The 21,173-nt window shown below is 41.7% G+C and overlaps 1 protein-coding gene across 2 annotated transcripts; it reads left to right on the forward strand.

Annotated features, from left to right (window-relative positions):
* The first annotated feature begins 16,069 nt into the window (after nt 1-16,069).
* Nucleotides 16,070-20,548, forward strand: LOC133894865 ((S)-beta-macrocarpene synthase-like). 2 transcript variants are annotated; one of them, XM_062335046.1, is made up of 7 exons: nt 16,073-16,288; nt 17,127-17,379; nt 17,464-17,827; nt 17,913-18,131; nt 18,785-18,920; nt 19,464-19,715; nt 19,995-20,547. In XM_062335046.1, exons 1-7 carry the CDS (start codon nt 16,166-16,168, stop codon nt 20,283-20,285), a joined length of 1,638 nt encoding a protein of 545 aa, XP_062191030.1. In that variant the 5' UTR covers nt 16,073-16,165; the 3' UTR covers nt 20,286-20,547. The 2 variants fall into 2 exon arrangements, with proteins under 2 accessions (XP_062191031.1, XP_062191030.1); XM_062335047.1 differs by lacking the exon at nt 19,464-19,715 and having other exon boundaries at nt 16,070-16,288; nt 19,995-20,548.
* The last annotated feature ends 625 nt before the right edge of the window (nt 20,549-21,173 follow it).

A 21,173-nucleotide genomic window follows, 5' to 3' on the forward strand; every position in this document is an offset into this window, starting at 1 on the left:
AAACCTCTAGATGTACTCGGGTTGTTCAAGACAGTATGCAGGTGTCTCGTAAGGGACCACATCGCAATCACTTATAGAACTTGGAGAGGCAAACGAGGTGATAAGTGGGTGGTTCCCGATAGCATCAAGGATTTTATGTGGGGCAGTTGTCGCAAAAGTTCGAGTACCTTGAAGGATGAAACGTGGCCATAGCGAAGCATCATGCCTTAGTAATAATGGGCAGAATTTTTAAGAATTTTAAGGGTAAATTGTACAGAGATTAATACTTTAAGGGGCGAACGCCGGACTGGGATGATTATCCGATGGTGAAAGATTTTTGGAATGATTTCGTGAAGTATAGGGATTTGGAGGAAGTAAAAAAGATAAGTGAAGCAAACAAGACCAACTCCTAGAAGAACTTATACCCCCACAGAACCGGCTCGCACGAGTACTTTAGGAAACTTGACGAGTGGGAGAAGATGGAAGAAGACGTAACTAAAAGCGTGTCACACCTGTGACAGCTGAGTGGATTCCACGAGTGAAGAACTACCTGTATGGGAGAGGGGTAACTCTTGCGAGTGATAGAAGGTTATGCTTCAAAAGTGAACGAGAATTGGAAGTTACGCAGTAGATTTGAGATGCCCACATCTAGTGTTCCCAGGGCTCTTTCCAGGCATACAGGGAGAACGACGAGCGAACCTTGGCATTGGGAAATAAGGAGCACACTGGTCACACCTGCGGTAAGGATTTGAGGCCTTGGAAGGTCGGATTCGAACAAAACACCGACACTTACAAGAAACGAAGAAAAGAAAATGTATCAGAAATGATGGTCATTCTAAAAGAAGAACTTGCAGAGGAGAGATGAATGACAGACGCAAAAATAGAAGCAGCTATGCAGCAAGCAAGGCAGGAGCTGTTAGTCATCGCAGATAATGCTTTGGTGCCGATCCCTGGTGGTCCCTGGAGCAGCTGCACGTCCACGGGGCTTCCAGGAGAAGCCTTAATCCGTCACCCCATGGACGACATCACAGAAAGCACACCATGCAAGCTTGTCGTGCCAGTCTTGGGTGTTCCCACCACAGTGGCTACGGGTTTGGTAGAGCAATGGGTGGAAGAGACCCTCTTCAACAGTCGTTCGATACCATAGGGATACGCCAGGGTACGCGTGGATAGTGCAATACATAAGTACCGTAAATGCAAGCTGGATTACCTTGGAGAGGCGGGGGAAACAAGGCTCTCAAAAAACGTAGGCCATTACATCCTGTGGTGCAAGCGCGTCATATTATTTGGCGAAGACACAGACGAGTCTGGGTCTAGTACAGAGTCGTCGGACGCACCCAGAGGATCTCCGCCTCCTCCGCTGTCGCCTCCACAACCACCCAGAAGCTCTCCACCTCCTTCGCTGTCTCCTCCACAACCACCCAGAAGATCCCCACCTCCGTCGTCGCCTCCACAGCCACCAAGAAGATCTCCAACCCCTTAGCTACCACCGCCTATCCCACTTCAGAAGCCGGTAGCACCTGCACAAACTCGGAAGTCGATGTCATCTCAGAAATCTACTTCATCATAGCAGCGAGCAGCAGCTAAGAAGCGGCAGTCAGCGTCTAAGAAGTCGCCATCTCCTCTGCCTTCTGATAAAACTGATGAGGAAATCAGAAGGAAAGTGAATGCCGATGTCACTGAACACTTCAAACGTACTGAGCCAGAGAAGAGTGCTATCGATCCAGCAATAGTCGCCAAGTTTCCTCAAACTTTGGCAAGATCTGTGGACCCACCGCTAAAATCTAACTACGCGCGTATCATGGGTAAAAAATAGTTGAGGAATGCATCAATCAAGAAGGTAAAAAAACAAAGAGCGCTAGAACAACAAGAAGTATTAGAAAAAAAACTTTCTAAATGAGGTCGGATTGATAAAAGAAGCACTTTATGACGAGTCCAAGGTTGAAAAGGCAAAATCTAAATGTCAATTTAAGCTTGGCAAACCACTAGTCGAGTCCTTGTCGGAGCTAACAACCCAAATGCGGAGATTCCATGCCTGCTACTTGGAACAGTCGAAGGCCGATAGATGCATGTTCGCGTTCCAATACAGACATTGTGATTTCCTCCACGGGGACGCCGGAGTCTGGATTCATTTCGATGAAATGTATCAACTGTAACACCAAGATGCCCTCGGAATCAGGAAGGGAACAAAATAAAGAGAATATGGTTGGAGATAGTTATTATTTTGTAGTACTTCAAGGTTTAGGACTAGGAGTTCGTGTATTATCTGTCTTATGTCTCCAGGAGCAGAGCCGAGGGATTCAGATCCCGGCGGTGACCAGTTTAGAATATTCTAATGGCTCGCCGAGGCAACCAGCAGGCGATGTCGGCTGAGTAGGTTGTTTATTTTTCTTTTTTCTTTTTTTTTATAAATGTGAGCAGGTTGGTTTACTTGGCTTGACTTCCCTGGTTTCTTCATTTGCTCCAGTACAATGCAAAACTACCACGAAGTTCCACCTTTTTTAGATAAACACAAAGTTTAGTTGTGAAGGTGGGCATTCCACGTTGATAGTTGATACAGCTCATGTGGATGGTATCGAACACATTTTCCATGAATTTGGATCACCACTTATGCTGTCATCATGCACCATTATTCTGTAATTGAAGTAGAGTTATTGTTTGGACACAGAGCAATGTATGGAAGGAAAGAGGTACATATTATCAATTACTGTAGGGTGCAACACAACACAATACATTTTATTTATTTATTTGCGAGGAAACACAATACATTTTATTTGATGGTAACATATTTCTATTTTCCAACAGTTCCTGCAAACAACAACTAGTACTGTTGTTACATGTTGAAAGGGAGCAAAATACATTTCTTTTGTAATATCACCAGGCCACATCCTTGAACATGACTGGTTCTTATTTAAGAAGTACAATATAGTTGGCAATTACTTATACGTCCTTTTAGCAAGCTTCATACAGGTATTCTTGGTAACGAAGATGAGCATGCTTCATATTGGTATTGGATCCACATAGAGCAATTTCACCGTATCTTTGATCGTATGGGAAACAGTGTATGTATCAGCTGTCTTGTAAATGTAATCTGTAGTTCTTGAAAAGTCAAGAATTGTCCGTGGCACGACCTTTGGTTGTTCTGTCAATACAAGGGATTGTTGTATCATATCCTTCCATGTATCTTCAGTAACTTCTTTCATCTCTTGGCATGCATCATGCCATGTTGTTCCATGCTCCTTCATGTAACACTGAACATTGGAGACACAGTGCTTCTCTCTTTGCTCACGCTGCAAATTGTGGCAGTTAAAACGATGTTAGGAATTTTTATTAACAAAATTGCTAGTTTGATATCCCAAGTTAACTCCACATTGGCTTCTGCACAAACATGCTCCGACATCTGCTTTTTCAGAACACCGGACTATGTGGTGAGGTCTAATTTCCTCACACCGAATTGGCCAGTGAGCACTCTTTTCCTGGACTCACGCCTACTCCATTGTACTCTCCAACATTGGTTAGCTATAAGCAAGAGCATGCATAAACACACTCATGCCAACCAAGTTCAACTCAAACCAACCATTGTCAATGGCTCATCACATGCAAACCAAGGTACTTCTCCACTTGGTTTCTCAAACACTAAGCTTCTTATTCTACTCTTGGACTCTATGGAGGAAATGAGGGATTTAAGCCTAGAAGATCAATGTTTGCTTTTAGATTGGGGTTGCGCTACCTCAGCAAATTCCAGTTGAGCACATCTGGCATTAAATCAAAAGGAAGATCAATGTTTCCTTTTACATGGAGCTTATTATCATTGTGTGTTGGAGTATCTGAACATAAAGGAATGATTGGCTTTTCAGCAATATTGAGCCCACAGTTGCCAAAAGCAAGGCCAGCTTCTTGCATGAACTAAGCCTAGTGTCTCATAGAATTAAGAGAAGGTACTATGATCAGTTTGTTCGATGGCTAAACGCAAGGATGTAATCTCCTGGTTTTATTTTGTTTTCTTCCCTCCTTAGCTTCCCTTTTGTACAGCTTTTCTATTTGTTTCTCCTTCAATATATATATAATCTGTAGGGGCTTTGCCCCTCCAGTTTTATAAAAAAAATCATTCTTGTTCAAGACTTCAAGACTTCAAGTGCTAATTTTCAAAGTTTTTGAATTACTGTAATCCCATGGGCTGAAACTGAAGAAATCGAAGTGCACATTTGCTACACAGTAAGTATCATACCTTGGACATACCAGGAGATAAAATACAAGCAATTCAGGATTGCCCACTCCTCAATCAGTTAAGGAACTAAGAGGTTTTCTGGGTCTTGCTGGGTATTACAGGAAGTTTGTACCCAATTTTGGTCTGATTTCCAAACCATTAACTGACCTCTTGAAGAAGCACTCCCTTTTTGTTTGGACACCTTTAGCTCATACAGCATTTACTGAGTTAAAGCTCAGACTGACAAAGGCACCTGTGCTAGCACTACCTGACTTCACAAAATCCTTTGTGGTGGAGACAGATGCCAGTGATAAAGGCATAGGGGCTGTGTTGATGCAAGACAATCATCCAATAGCCTACTTGAGTAAGGCATTATGCACCAAGAACTAGGGTTTGGCAGTGTATGAAAAGGAATGTCTTGCAATCTTGCTGGCCATTGACCACTGGTGCCCATATTTGCATCAGGCCCCTTTTCTTATCAGAACAGACCACAAGAGTTTAATTCACCTCACCGAACAGAGAGCCCATACTCCAATACAGCAGAGAGCATTGACCAAGTTAATGGGACTAACATACCAAATTCAATACAAACAAGGCCAATTTAACAAAGTAGCTGATGCACTATCACGAAGGCCTGAAGCTGCAGACACTGAGTTGATTTCTATATCCATCTGTCAACCAGCTTGGCTTCAAACTATTACATAGAGCTATACCTCAGATCCATTCACCAAACAAGTATTGGAAAAACTATCAGTACCAGGTGGTTCTTATCCTGATTATGCATTAGTGGAAGGTGTCCTGAGGTTCAAGGGGAGAATCTGGGTAGGAGCAGATCAGAAAATTCAGCAGTAGTTGATCTCAACTTTGCATGCTAGTGCCCTGGGTGGCCATTCTGGTTTCTTTGCAACCTACCACAGAATTAAAAGATTATTTGCTTGGAACAATATGAAGCAGCAGATCAAAACTTTTGTTCAACAATGTATCACTTGCCAACAGGCCAAAACTGAAAGAATTGCCCCAGCAGGTCTATTACAGCCTCTGCAAATACCTGACCAACCATGGGTTGTGGTTACTTTGGACTTCATAGAAGGGTAAATGAACGGTAAAGGTAAAGGTAAATGAGAGTTTCACTCTCAAAGATGTGGTTTTGGTTGAGCATCTGGGATACAACTTGCTTTCTGTATCTTAGTTGCTAGATGAGAACTTGGAAGTGCGCTTCAAGCGTGATACTTTTCGAGTTCTTGATTCTTCTAGCGCTTTGCTTTGCAAGATTTCTCAAGTTGGGAGAGTATTTGGAGCTGACTTTTCTGAATCTTCTGATTCTTCTCGGTGTTTAATTGCTCAACCTTCTTCTGAGCTTTGGATGTGGCATAGGAGACTAGTGCACATGAGTTTTGATTTGCTTACTCGTTTGAGTGCCCTAGGCTTGATCTGAGGATTACCCAAGCTTAAGTTTGAGAAGAACCTTATTTGTGCTCCTTGTCAGCATGGCAAGATGGTTGCCGCTCCTAACCCACCAGTTAATCTAGTGATGACTGAATGACTGGGAGAACTTCTCCATATGGATACTGTTGGTCCTTCCCGGGTTCATTTGGTGGGTGAGAAGTGGTATGTACTTGTCATTGTTAATGACTACTCTCGCTACTTTTGGGTCTTCTTTCTAGTAAGTAAGGATGAAGTGTTCTCACAATTTCGGAGCTTAGCCTTGATATTGTTCAAAGAACTCCCTGGTGCATTGAAAGCAATTCGCAGTGATAATGGCACCGAGTTGAAGAACTATTTTTTTTTATGCTTTCTGCCTCGAACATGACATTGAGCATCAATTTTCTGCCCCACACGTTCCTCAACAGAATGACGTGGTTGAGAGAAAGAACAGGACTTTGGTGGAGATGGCTATGACGATGCTCGATGACATTTGTCTATGTAAATGTTTAACCCACGATTAACCCTTGGGAGACCATATGCTCTTTTGTGTCGTAAAGACACAACTTGTTTTGGTTTTGTGAAAAATTGCATATCTTGAATTCTATGTTGAGTTAATCAAAATGAATGATCAAATTTTTGAGCTAAATTGAATCCAATACTGTGGCTTTATGCTTCATGTGGTTTGTCAAAGAAGTGAATCCATGGTTGCCAAAGTTCACTTGAGGATAGTAAAATGATAAACTGTTTAAGTTAACTTGTGCTAATTAATGTGCTAAGAATGTTCTTTTTTATTTTGTCAAACTAAGGCTTGGTTTGATATGTGGGTGTTTGCATAGCCCGTCGAGTTGAACTTGGTTGCCTAGTTTGAACTTGTCATAGCACTAGCTTCCTTAATCTTTGCACTGATCATGAAACTGTAGATATTTTTATGCTGACGTCTCTTTGATAATTGAACAACATGATCAAAACTTGCTTCACTCCTGGTGCTTGTGACATGGAATCACTTTAAGACTTTGTGCGCCTTTGAGTTATATTGTTTACTCCTAATAGTGCTTTGACATCTCTAGTCCTTGTAAGTGCTTTGTGATCTATATGTGAAGTTTGTAGGTTTGCATCTCATTTGCACATTTTTTGCCAAAAGGGGAGAAGTTGTCTCAAGGGGGAGTAAAAGGACCAAATTGTATAAGAAAGGGGGGTGCTTTTGCATTCATTTGTACACTCTTTGCATTCATGATGAATCCATTGTCAACAAGGGGGACAAAATTGAGAGATAAGCTCTTTGTCAACAAGGGAGAGTTTCATTTTGGCATTGTGCTCTTGTATTCCATTTTATGGTAAGTGATCTTGTTCTTGCTTTTCTTTGGCTTCTGGATCACTTAGATATGCTTATTTGTTCTCGTGCTTCAACCCTTTCTTTGATCTTCTTGTGTGTTGTCAATGGAATCATCAAGGGGGAGATTGAGAAACCAAGTGGAGAAGTACCTTGATTTGCATGTGATGAGCCATTGAAAATGGTTGGTTTGAGTAGAACTTGGTTGTCATGAGTGTGTTTATGCATGTTCTTGCTTATAGCTAATGAATGTTGGAGAGTACAATGGAGTTGGCATGAGTCCAGAAAAAGAGTGCTCACCGGACAATCCGATGTGAGGAAATTTCACCTCACCAGATAGTCTGGTGTTCTGAAAAAGCAGACAGTGGAGCATGTTTGTGCAGAAGCCAATGTGGAGTTGAAAGCACCGAATGGTCCGGTGATGGGCAATAAGAGCGCCATAGTATTTTGTGCAGAGAAGAAATTCTTGGCGCCAAATTTCAAATGGTACACCAGATGGTCCGGTGTTGACCCACATAATACATCGGAGCATTTCTTGCAGAAGGTTTGAGAAATGGAAGACTGGTGGAGTTGAAAGCACCGGATGGTCTGATGAATGGAAAGTTAACACCGGAGGCATGCACCGGACTAATTCTTTCACAGAGCAAATTTTCAGTACGCAAAATGGAGTTGCACTCACCGGATGGTCCGATGTTCATAGGGTGAACACACCGGAACATCTGGTGTTCACGTTTTCTGCAGAATGTGCTATCAATTGTGGTTTTTGATTTTGGCTAACCGGAGATGGTTGTGAGAAACATGTTTGCTTGTCTCATGGTGTGCAGGTGACGTATGCAACTTGGCGGTCGACGGCGGGATGATCGGGACCAAGCGGGGTGTTTGGTGCTGGACGATCAAGGAGGCCGGGCAGAGTCAAGGGTGATCCTAGTGGTACACGCAGAGGACAAGCAAGGCATGTGATGAAGGTTGATGAAGACGGCATGTTGTCAAAGTCAAGCAAAAGGGATGCCGGTGCAAGTGACAAGGCGGCTCGAGGGATCGGGAGCGGGAGAGACTTGCCGGTGGTCAAGATCGCAAGACGGAGGACACGCGTCGACATTGGAGCGCTTGCTTGAGGCGAAGCAAGTGGCGACTAGTCACGCTTTGAGAAGCGTGCTAGGGTTTTGTGGTTTGGCCTCAAAACCGCGGGAGGACTAGAGGTCCATGTGGTATCATCGCGAAGCTTGCGTCGAGGCGAAGCTAAGTCTTGAAGAAGCCACAGCCGTTCGATGGATGGAGCGGAATCTGGACCAAAATGCCCCAGTGGTAGGTAGGAGTGCATTACAGGTTTAGGGCATTTTGGTAACAAGGAAACATAAGGACTGAGGTACCTCCCTAAGCCTATAAATAGAGGAGTAGGGCTGTAGGAGAGCCTTGAGCCAGCCATCTTGAGAGCCTAGTGATAGGTTTTGGAGGAGATGAGAGGATAGACTTAGCCTTTGTAATAGGTTAGAGCTTTTGTGAGAGAAAAATCTTTGTAATCTGTCAAAAATAGGGCTGACCTCTGAATGAAATGAAGATTATTTTCTTTCATATGCTCGTGTTAATCTCCTTCTAGTCTTCTTCCTTCGGTTCCCTTGTTTTCCTTGCATGTTTTGTCTTTACCGTTGTGATTTTCGTTTTTGCTTTGTGCTGAAATTTTTTGATCGTGTGAGAGTTGATCTTCTTGTTGCTAGAGGCATACAAATAACATATGAGTTGGTCTTGAACCCTCTTTGCCTCTAGTATCATCAACTTGAAGATATCCTTCACCCGGTGACATATTTCCTTGAATTGAAGTGGTTCTTTCAAAGTTGCTATCTTTTGTAGCGATGATTCATGGGTTTAGTGCCAATGGAACCTAGAGTTCATTAATACGCATAGGAGCCATGATTTTTCTTGGAGTTCTTCATAGAAACTGAGTTTTTCTCTATTTTGCTTCTGCTTGTGGTTTAAGGTGTGTTGGGTGACCAAAATAGGAGAAGGCCATCAATTTCGAAAGAAATTTGTTGAGGCAGCTATTCACCCCCCCTCCCATCGCATCTAGTTGCCATTCTCGGTCCTACAGTCTTAGAAATGACAATGTTCAAATTGGAAAGCTTGGACTGCCAGGCCCTGAGAACTCTTCTCAAAGTTTTGAGCTTATATGAAAATTGTAGCTCTCGACGAGATATACAACTTTGTAGTCGAAAACTTTTTGATTTGAAGTCATTTAGGTATTCAAATTATAAGTTGAAGTTTAATACATAAGTTTCGATCAAACATATGCTACCACAAGTCCTAATAATACAAGTAAACTCAAAAATAAAGAGAATAAAAAGATTACTACCAACTTTAACATCTCCGTCAAGATCAACAAGAAGAAGATCAAAGACCCTACTATCAACAACAAGACTTGGCTTACAGAAGTACTAGTGATAACAATAGCATCAAGTGTCATCAAGTGTCAATACGGCCACAAATATTTTTTATTTTTATTTTATTTTTCTCTTATTTTTTCTCACCTCAGCACCACTAGAATAGGAATCATTGTACATTTCTGCTCAAGTTTGATGTAAGGAGTGACGGCTACGGACACAAACGCGTATTCCAAAAATGGTGTAGAAACTTTCGGCGGCGAGAACTCAATCTTCAGGCCATTTTTTGCCTCAAAAAATTTGCCGAACCTGATGGCACTTTGAAGTTGTGGAGAAACGGATGTAACTTTTTCTGTAGATGTCTGTAGAGTCAAAAAAATGTCAAAATCGGAGTTCGTATGCCAAAGTTATGCCTGTTTTACCGAAGGCACTCCGGGTCATTGTGATGCTTCGGCAGAAAAGGTTAAAAGGATATTTTATCCATTTTCTATCACAGGTACTTGATAGGTGAGCTGGTAAGGAGGTTCGGGCGCGAGTGGAGGGTCTCGTGTTCGATTCCCGCCGAATGCAATAGCTGAAAATAGTGAAAAAAAATAGCGTGGCTTGTGAGTTGCGATGCCGACCTCCTCTCCCACCCGGGTCGCCTGCCTCGGCCCATCTCCGCGCGCCAGCCTACGCGCCGAGTTGCCTCACCCGAGCCCACGAGAACACGCCGGCCGCCGTCTTCCGTTCGAATCCGAGCCGAAACCGAACCCGAGAACTTCTAGAAAGCCCCCAAATCAAATCCCCGATCCCCTCTATCTTTAGCCGGCCTTATCTCTAAGGAAATCATGGAATTGAGCTCGGATACAACTCCCCACCGTCGTGTCCAAGTTGATCTCGTTGCGCCGTCGCCCTGGACACCCCGAGATGCCTATATAAGTAGAGCCTCCCTCCCCTAACGCATCTCAACCAGAAATCGCCCAAAACCTGAGCCTTAGACGCCGAGTTCAGAGCTTGCCGAGCTGCCCTCGCCGCCGCTTCGACCGAGCTCGCCGCCGCGCCGTTCCAGAGCCTTGCAGCGCATCCCTAGCCCACCATCGCTAGTGCCTGCCACCGCAGAAGCTTTTCCTGTCGTCGACTTGTTCTCTGCGCCGCCGGAGAGCCTTCTTCGACGAGTTCCCGAAGCAGCCGCCGCCCCCTTCCGTCGCCGACCACCTTCCCTTGTCGCGCCTCCCTCGGTAAGCTCCAAAACGAGATCGCCGTTTCCTTCTCGTCGTGTTCCGCCGCTTGTCGTCGTGATCCGAGGCCGGCGACGAGGTTAGCGCTTGTCTCCAGCGAGTCACCGCCGTGCCCGAGCTCGGCTCCTTCGAGAACCACCCTGCCGACCGCCCAAACCTTCCCCAGCCGTCGGATCCGAAGCCTTCGGCCCAGATTAGATCTGTTCTTACCCCTTCGGTCAACCACCCAGAAGCTGCCACGTGTTGCCACTTAACCCAGTCAGCAGCCATGCCATGTCACCCATCCACCTCAGCTGCCACCTCAACCTTTCTGCTGATGTGTCACCCCTGTCACCATGCCACATCAGCCAGAGCTACCCAGTCAGTAATTCAAACCTTTTTCAGTATAAAAATAAATCTGATAATTTCTTTAATTGGTAATTTTTCAATTTAGCTCCTGAACTTTTCAATTCGTTTTTCAGTGCCCTTTCTTTTTAGCTAGTTTTTATCTTGTTGTTCTTTTGTTTTGTGCTCTGTTCTTAGTGTATTTTGTTTATTTGTTTGCCAGTGATTGTGCGATTAGCTGATAACATTCCGGATCAATTTGAAGAACATCAAGACTAGGAGCAAGAATACACTGAGCAGCAGCAAGGAGAAGGCAAGTGTCCTTGATCATATTGAACCTACGTTTTTAAATGTTTTGTTTTACAAAACTGCATGCAATGTCTGTCAATATGATGGGTAGTCACCTATGTTAATGTTTTTCCTTAGATATTCCCTTACCATCCCTTGGAACCTAGATGGGTTATGGTTAGGAGTCTTTTATGGGTAGATTGCTTAGCCATACTTTTGGGATATTGGGAAGTGTCATAATTTTGACTAATGAACATATACAGTAATGATGGTTAATATGATGATGTTTTAGCAACATGGAACCTTAGGTCTTGAGCATAGGGATGTTGGTGATAGTTGTCATGGTTATGACGTTGGATTAGTGTTTGCTCAAGTAACCTAAGTAAGGACCAGTTCATGGAGCGACAACCCAAGAAGTAACATACCAACCATGAGGCTGATATAGGTAAGGCGTGGCATACTGATTAGAGTCTGTCCAGTGTGCGTTGGGTCAGCACAAAAGGGGGCTTCTGGGTAGGAGCTTTGCTTGCGTAAAGCTTTGCGGTGAAACCTAGTGGGCAGACACACACTGGATTAGTCTCTGGTTAGTGGAAAGTGTCATACAGTGATTCTTTGCGGCACACCACTGGCGTGTGTTAAGTGTCTTGCAAACACGGCAACATGGAATTCACTGACTCGTGGGTAAAGTTGGACAACCTCTGCAGAGTGTAAAACTGTTATAACAGCCGTGCTCACAGATATGAGAGACTTGGATCCTCACATGATTAGATGGTGGTTTGGTTCTGGTACAGGGAGTACTAGATGGTTGGGTTTTGGTCTTAGTACAGGGAGTACTAGACGGTTGTGGTATGCAGGGTGGGGAACCTTGTGTGCTAGATGATGGATTGTTGGGTTACATTCATTTAATACTTGTCTAATGCTTTTGAGTCTAAATGTGTTTTCATTACTCGCATTTACGCAAATAATACCTTGTGTCAGCCTATTCTTGATATAAGCCTGCATGTCATTATTTTCCCACACTTGATGAGTACATTATGTGCTCACCCTTGCTTTCTCCTACAAAAACATATGCTGCTCAGTGGAAGACTTTGAGGATTTCCAAGATGATGACCTAGTGTTCTAAGGAGCGTGTCTTCCAGTCGGTGCCTGTGGAGTATTGGTCGCCAATGCTTTCGTCCCGCTGCCATCGTTTAGATGATGTCGTTTAGGTTAATTTTGAGGTTGCTTAGGTGAAGTCTTTTATTGTAAGAAGTGAACGTTTAAATAAATAAAGTATTGCTTTTGTTACTTCACCTATGACGTCCTTATGTGTGTTAAACTTCCTGGGCACACATAAGCCGCACTTGGTTTTGGCCGTTAAAACCGGGTGTGACACTCAGGGTCTAGCAAGCCGTGGGAAGTTTGTTTGCCCCGTTGCCTAGGATTTTAGGATGTAGAATTGTCATTAGCTTCATATCTTTTAGGTCCAACCGTGCATTGAGTGTATTTTTTGTTTTGCCAGGCATGTCTAGTAAGGTACCAATCAAGCTGTCAAACATGTTCTTCTCCACATGCATGACGTCGATTGTGTGTCGGACCATCAAGTGCTTCCAATAAGGTAGGTTCCAAAAAATTGATCTCTTCTGAAACATAGGAGCGAGTTTTCCAGCTAGGAATTTTGTACTGTCTTTTCCCTTTCCAAGGACAACTCTAAGATTCTTTACCATCTTATATACATGCTCCCCAGAGTGAACCTTCGGAGCTCGACGAGTCTCCACTGTCCTGTCAAAAGCTCTTTTTTCCTGCGGTATGGGTGATCCAGGCGTAGAAACCTACGGTGACCCATGCAGACCATTTTCTTACAATTCTTCAGCCACAGCCCCCCTGTATCATCCAAGCACCATACACATCCATTGTTGTCTTTTAAAGTCTTTCCCAATAGGTTAGCAAGAGCAGACCAATCTTGGATTGTTACGAACAGCATTGCATGTAGGGTGAAATGCTCGCATTTGTATTCATCCTATACCCGTACGCCATCTTTCCATAGTATAAGGAAATCTTCAAGCAATGGTTGGAGATACACATCGATATCGTTGCCATGTTGATTCGGTCCACTGATCAGCAAAGGTATCATAAGGAACATCCGCTTCATACACAACTAAGATGGAAGGTTGTAGATACAGAGAGTCATGGGCCATGTGCTATGACTATTGCTCATGTTGCCAAAAAGATTCATCCCATCTGTACTCAACGCGAACCTTATATTCCTCACTTCAGCTTTGAATTCCTTGTATTTTGTATCGAAGTTCCTCCATTGCATTCCATCAGCAGGGTGTCTAAGAATTCCATCTTTCTTGCGCCCTTCGGCGTGCCATCGCATCAACTCAGCATTCGCTTTGTTGGCAAACAATCGCTTCAGACGGGAGATCATAGGAAAATATCAAACCATCTTAGCGGGGGGTCTTTCATCCTTACTCTTGTCCCCTACATCATAGGATTTTAGGATGAGAGGATAGACTTAGCCTTTGTAATAGGTTAGAGCTTTTGTGAGAGAAAAATCTTTGTAATCTGTCAAAAATAGGGCTGACCTCTGAATGAAATTAAGATTATTTTCTTTCATATGCTCGTGTTAATCTCCTTCTAGTCTTCTTCCTTCGGTTCCCTTGTTTTCCTTGCATGTTTTGTCTTTACCGTTGTGATTTTCGTTTTTGCTTTGTGCTGAAATTTTTTGATCGTGTGAGAGTTGATCTTCTTGTTGCTAGAGGCATACAAATAACATATGAGTTGGTCTTGAACCCTCTTTGCCTCTAGTATCATCAACTTGAAGATATCCTTCACCCGGTGACATATTTCCTTGAATTGAAGTGGTTCTTTCAAAGTTGCTATCTTTTGTAGCGATGATTCATGGGTTTAGTGCCAATGGAACCTAGAGTTCATTAATACGCATAGGAGCCATGATTTTTCTTGGATTTCTTCATAGAAACTGAGTTTTTCTCTATTTTGCTTCTGCTTGTGGTTTAAGGTGTGTTGGGTGACCAAAATAGGAGAAGGCCATCAATTTCGAAAGAAATTTGTTGAGGCAGCTATTCACCCCCCTCCCATCGCATCTAGTTGCCATTCTCGGTCCTACAGTCTTAGAAATGACAATGTTCAAATTGGAAAGCTTGGACTGCTAGGCCCTGAGAACTCTTCTCAAAGTTTTGAGCTTATATGAAAATTGTAGCTCTCGACGAGATATACAACTTTGTAGTCGAAAACTTTTTGATTTGAAGTCATTTAGGTATTCAAATTATAAGTTGAAGTTTAATACATAAGTTTCGATCAAACATATGCTACCACAAGTCCTAATAATACAAGTAAACTCAAAAATAAAGATAATAAAAAGATTACTACCAACTTTAACATCTCCGACAAGATCAACAAGAAGAAGATCAAAGACCCTACTATCAACAACAAGACTTAGCTTACAGAAGTACTAGTGATAACAATAGCATCAAGTGTCATCAAGCATCAATACGGCCACAAATATTTTTTATTTTTATTTTATTTTTCTCTTATTTTTTCTCACCTCAGCAGCACTAGAATAGGAATCATTGTACATTTCTGCTCAAGTTTGATGTAAGGAGTGACGGCTACGGACACAAACGCGTATTCCAAAAACGGTGTAGAAACTTTCGACGGCGAGAACTCAATCTTCCAGGCCATTTTTTGCCTCAAAAAATTCGCCGAACCTGATGGCACTTTGAAGTTGTGGAGAAACGGATGTAACTTTTTCTGTAGATGTCCGTAGAGTCAAAAAAATGTCAAAATCGGAGTTCGTATGCCAAAGTTATGCCTGTTTTACCGAAGGCACTCCGGGTTATTGTGATGCTTCGGCAGAAAAGGTTAAAAGGATATTTTATCCGTTTTCTATCACATGTACTTGATAGGTGAGCTGGTAAGGAGGTTCGCGCGCGAGTGGAGGGTCTCGTGTTCGATTCCCGCCGAATGCAATAGCTGAAAATAGTGAAAAAAAATAGCGTGGCTTGTGAGTTGCGATGCCGCGACGAGGGTTCCTCGGGACCAACTACCATAAGCGGTTGCTACTGCTTGTAGTAATCGATTTTCACAGGCGATCCGCATAAGAAACCGCCTGTAGTAATTGATTTCCACATGCGGTCTTAAGGAACCGCCTATGTAAATCTATTATCATAGACGGTTCACTTAAGAAACCGTTTGTGTTAATATATTTTTATAGGCGGTCGCTTTTGCGCCTGTGGAAATCGTCTATTTCCACATGTCTTCGATCACAAACGGATTGGCTAAACGTCTGTGTAAATGGGTTACGATCCGCCTCTAAAAATAGTTTTTTATAAGTGATGCCATCTTCCAAGCATGTGCCATGTACTTTTTGATGGTCGCATGCTCAGGTCGTCTTCTTAATTAAGATATTGGCTGGCAACTCGCAGCATGAGCTGTCCCTGTAGGTCGGCTCCTTGGACTTGCTTTGCTTCGATGGAGACAGATTACCGGATTATATATTAGCCACAATAATCCCATGCATTGCGATGGAGAATGAATTAGTTTCCCTGCCAGTCAAAACAAGAGATTGGGTCAGATCCCTGCACAACATTAAGTCAGCAAAAAGTTAAAAGGATAAAATATTTTTTCACGTAATGACAGTAATATTCCTCACATGTGCTGCGGACTGGACATAATATTCGCACCATGTGTCTTGAGGCTTCATTAAGTGGACATACTATTCCTGAAAGATCAAGTAACTTGGAAAAAGTCCGCTGCATGTTGTATTGTGGACATACATTTTTCTTTCTTTTTGGAGAAAACGGTGGTCGCATATGGAAGTTGTCTTCTGAAGAAATGGTTCGTCACAAGTTGCGTTTACGCCAACAATCGGCAAGACGGCAGCTTAGACCCTTGTTCGTATCTGCTGAACCAAAGGCATAAATAGCCCCACGATCAGGCTTCCATGTGTGTGCCATCTCGTACCCAAAGCAGAAAGGAAACACGGGGAGAGAGTGAGAGAGAGAGATAGAGTAGAATGGCGGCAGCGTGTGCAGATGGTCCTCGCTCCCACCATGAGGAAATGAGGAAGCCTGCCCCCTTCCACCCGACTCTGTGGGGAGATTTCTTCCTTTCTTACCAGCCGCCGACTTCAGCAAAGGTAGTATTTTGCTCACACCACACTCATATAATCCACAATGTGTCGCACTATCACACGTCCAGAATACACATACCACTATAGATACATATGCTTAAGCGTGGATATCCTACAGTTCTCGAAAAGAAAGATAGATACATGCTTAAAACATTAAATGCACTCTGTAAATAAGAAAGTACTAGGATTTATACCCTAGTGGGTAGAATGGTAACTCCACGACTCAATCCCACCTTGAGATGGTTCCCGTGTGTTTTGTTTCTTTTGCTAAGCATGTCCCACAAATCAAGATCAGTGACTCCTTTGAGCATTTTTCAAATCTAGGACTCACTTGCACCCACATTGCAAGTTGCTATACATACAATGCAATTTACTCTTTATGGATATATTAGACTATATGTACAGGACATGATCTGCAATAAACAATATTAACCATAAATTACCATAATTTCATGTTACCAAAACTTACGAAATATACTTTTTGTGAAAAACGTTTTCTCATATCACGTCTACTTTTCATATCACAAATCTAGTCAAAGTTGAGGATGTTTGAGACACAAATTAAAAATCATTCTATATGTATATATATTTCTAAGTGGAGGGGGTGTTTTGCTAAAATTCTGAAAGAAGCCACGATGAAATCCATGGATGGCTCAAATTAAAGAAATGCTTATTGTGCCATACTTGGGTGGTCGGGCCAGGCCTGGTTTGTTTCGGGCTCAGGAGGTGCCTTCCCAGACATGGCCCTAATTTACTTTTGCGGGCATAATCGGCCGGGGCAGATGTGCTTAGGTACACTCACAAGACAGGAAGCTGTAATACCCTTTGCCTGTCTTTGCTGAAGGAATCTCAAATGCGGGAAAGGGCTGGAGTGCTAAGGGAAGAAGTGAGGAAGATAATCAAAGGCTTAAACGATCTGCCAGAAATGGTGGACCTTATAATCACGCTGCAGCGACTTGGTCTTGACCACCACTACGAGGATGAGATAAACAAGCTGTTGCACGTTGTTTATAACTCCAATCACGATGGCGGTAATCTGGACTTTGTTTCGCGCCGATTCTATCTTCTGCGTAAAAGTGGCTATAACGTGCCATCCGGTGAGTCCTTATCATAGATACTGAGCTATATTACATCTGAGAATGTATTACAAATAATGTTCATTGTCTCAAATATTTATGCAGATGTATTTCTGAAGTTTAAAGATCAAGAAGGGAATTTTGTTGATGCTGATATTGGAAGCTTGTTAAGCTTATACAATGCAGCGTACACGAGGATTCATGGAGAGACATTGCTTGACGAGGCAATTGCTTTCGCTAGAAGATGCCTTCAAGATGGATTGAAACGTTTGGAATCACCACTGGCAGAGGAAGTGTCTTCTGCCCTTGATACACCTCTTATCCGAAGGTTTGGAATTTTGGAAATGAGGAACTACATTCCTATTTACGAAAAGGAGCCTAAACGAAACGAAAAAATATTGGAGTTCGCAAAACTGAACTTCAACCTTACGCAAATTCTTTATTGCACGGAGCTAAAAGAGGTCACGCTGTAAGTTTATTCAAATCCCACTTCGAAACCTAAAGTGCACATTTCAATCATGATGGCAATTTATTTGTTCTTGTGTACATTGTAGGTGGTGGAAGGAACTCAGCGTCGAATCAAACTTGAGTTTTGTTAGGGATCGGATCGTAGAGGTGTATTTTTGGATGAGCGGGGGATGCTACAATCCTCAATACTCTCATTCTCGAATTATACTTACGAAGATTGTTGCTTTTATTACAATACTAGACGATACCCTTGACACATATGCTACCACTCATGAGAGTATGCTGCTTGCGGAAGCAATTGACAGGTAACGACTTTCTTGAGCGCGTCCAATGATTTCTGTGTTTCAAAAAATATATATATATCTGACATATAACTATTTAATAAATGTTGGCAACGGTCGCATAATTTTGATTTATTTAAGCATGAAAAGAAAGAAACTGAAGTCTTAACTATGATGCAATGACTTATATGTTGTAGATATGTCGTTTATAACATACTGAATTTTGTTGTGATGTTGTAGCTGGCCATGTTATGCCTTGCTCATAACAGAAAGGAAGGGGACTGGAATTACATAAGAATAAGCCTAGAACGAATTTTGGAGACATAATTTATAATATTTACAGTGGAAGGAAGAACACGAGGGAAAGTATTAAAATAATCCAGAGTTATAAAGGGAACAACATAAATCATTCATGTGTTCCGCCAATAATCGTGTTTGTAAAAAGTTAGAATCAAATTGTCAAATAAGGCTAAAATTGAAAGGAAGTCACATAACACAGGAGTATATTATTATTATTGGAAGTAACCATACTAAAAAAAATGGAAAAGCAAATTCAGTTCCCATATTTCTAGACATGGTTTCTTTTGATTTTCTTTGAAAAGAAGAAATATTTTCTGTTGTAACCTTTAGCATTTACTTTTAAGATAGGGATTTTGTTCTAACATAATAAAATGCAGATGGGATGAAGGTGCAATATCTCTCCTTCCAGGATACATGAAGGATTTCTACTTATATTTATTGAAGACATTTTCTTCATTTGAGCATGAGTTAGGACCAGATAAGAGCTACCGTGTGTTTTATTTAAAAGAAGCGGTAAGTATTCTATTTGATCTTCCCTGACTGTTTATTGTTTATAAATACACGTACATGAAAAGTAATACATATCCGCTTATAAATATATAGTGATTGAACATTACCAAGATATAATCACAATGATATAGCTCTAGAAATGTTATGTCCTTTTGAATAGAATTATATGTGTTACTGACATTAAGAGAAAACAGAACCACATTTCTGTAATAATAGAATATTAGGTAAATCTGTATGCCAGATAAAAAAATGGATTCCTTTATGCATGATACTTTGAACGATCATAAGTTATTCAATATTCTTAGCTGACTACATGTGGGTGTTGAGCTTTCCATGGAAGGCCTTATTCTAGTAAAAAATTCTGATGTATATTCCCATAAATACATTAATTAATAAAGGTGTTCCTAACAAAGGAAATTATCAAGTACAAGCATGACAAATCATGCAAACTTTCTTCGTTTCAATTAATCCTATTTAGGCAATGCATATCATTTGGCAACTATATAAGCTTCTAAAATGACTTGACACGTTTTCTATTCAATATAGATGAAGCAATTAGTTCAGGCATACATGAAGGAAATAAAATGGCGTGATGACGGTTATGTGCCAGAAACAATGAGCGAACACCTTGAAGTTTCACTTATAAGCATTGGGGGTGTCGCGGTGCTATGTGCCGCATTTGTTGGAATGGGCGATATAATAACAAAGGAGATCCTCGAATGGGTTTTGAGCGACGCTCAATTTGTTAAGGCTTTTGGTATATTTGTACGGCTCACCAATGATATTGTATCAACCAAGGTCTTCCTCTATCCTTAAACAAGTTTAATTTCATGCAGAAACTATTTATAAATTTGAACTCATTTAAACCTCTGGAATTAACTCATGCATATATCGGATTCTGTTCGTAGGCATATAGATCACGTAGGTTCATGACAACGTTCCACGGTTTTAGTGAATGAAGATGGGCACGACTCCATACATAAAACTTTTCATATGCATCCACAGAGTTTGGGATATCAAACTAGCAATTTTGTTAATAAAAATTCCTAACATCGTTTTAACTGCCACAATTTGCAGCGTGAGCAAACAGAGAAGCACTGTGTCTCCAATGTTCAGTGTTACATGAAGGAGCATGGAACAACATGGCATGATGCATGCCAAGAGATGAAAGAAGTTACTGAAGATACATGGAAGGATATGATACAACAATCCCTTGTATTGACAGAACAACCAAAGGTCGTGGCACGGACAATTCTTGACTTTTCAAGAACTACAGATTACATTTACAAGACAGCTGATACATACACTGTTTCCCATACGATCAAAGATACGGTGAAATTGCTCTATGTGGATCCAATACCAATATGAAGCATGCTCATCTTCGTTACCAAGAATACCTGTATGAAGCTTGCTAAAAGGACGTATAAGTAATTGCCAACTATATTGTACTTCTTAAATAAGAACCAGTCATGTTCAAGGATGTGGCCTGGTGATATTACAAAAGAAATGTATTTTGCTCCCTTTCAACATGTAACAACAGTACTAGTTGTTGTTTGCAGGAACTGTTGGAAAATAGAAATATGTTACCATCAAATAAAATGTATTGTGTTTCCTCGCAAATAAATAAATAAAATGTATTGTGTTGTGTTGCACCTTCCAGTAATTGATAATATGTACCTCTTTCCTTCCATACATTGCTCTGTGTCCAAACAATAACTCTACTTCAATTACAGAATAATGGTGCATGATGACAGCATAAGTGGTGATCCAAATTCATGGAAAATATGTTCGATACCATCCACATGAGCTGTATCAACTATCAACGTGGAATGCCCACCTTCACAACTAAACTTTGTGTTTATCTAAAAAAGGTGGAACTTCGTGGTAGTTTTGAATTGTACTGGAGCAAATGAAGAAACCAGGGAAGTCAAGCCAAGTAAACCAACCTGCTCACATTTATAAAAAAAAAGAAAAAAGAAAAATAAACAACCTGCTCAGCCGACATCGCCCGCTGGTTGCCTCGGCGAGCCATTAGAATATTCTAAACTGGTCACCGCCGGGATCTGAATCCCTCGGCTCTGCTCCTGGAGACATAAGACAGATAATACACGAACTCCTAGTCCTAAACCTTGAAGTACTACAAAATAATAACTATCTCCAACCATATTCTCTTTATTTTGTTCCCTTCCTGATTCCGAGGGCATCTTGGTGTTACAGTTGATACATTTCATCGAAATGAATCCAGACTCCGGCGTC

Source organism: Phragmites australis, chromosome 16, assembly GCF_958298935.1.
Source record: "Phragmites australis chromosome 16, lpPhrAust1.1, whole genome shotgun sequence".
Taxonomy (NCBI): domain Eukaryota; kingdom Viridiplantae; phylum Streptophyta; class Magnoliopsida; order Poales; family Poaceae; genus Phragmites; species Phragmites australis.

What these genes read in the sequence shown, in the direction of transcription:
- LOC133894865 (XM_062335046.1), top strand. Translation starts at nt 16,166, where the DNA reads ATGGCGGCAGCGTGTGCAGATGGTCCTCGCTCCCACCATGAGGAAATG. An exon ending in TGGCTATAACGTGCCATCCG is followed by an intron (nt 17,380 to 17,463) that starts GTGAGTCCTTAT and finishes ATATTTATGCAG; the next exon opens with ATGTATTTCTGAAGTTTAAA. An exon ending in TGTTTTATTTAAAAGAAGCG is followed by an intron (nt 18,921 to 19,463) that starts GTAAGTATTCTA and finishes TATTCAATATAG; the next exon opens with ATGAAGCAATTAGTTCAGGC.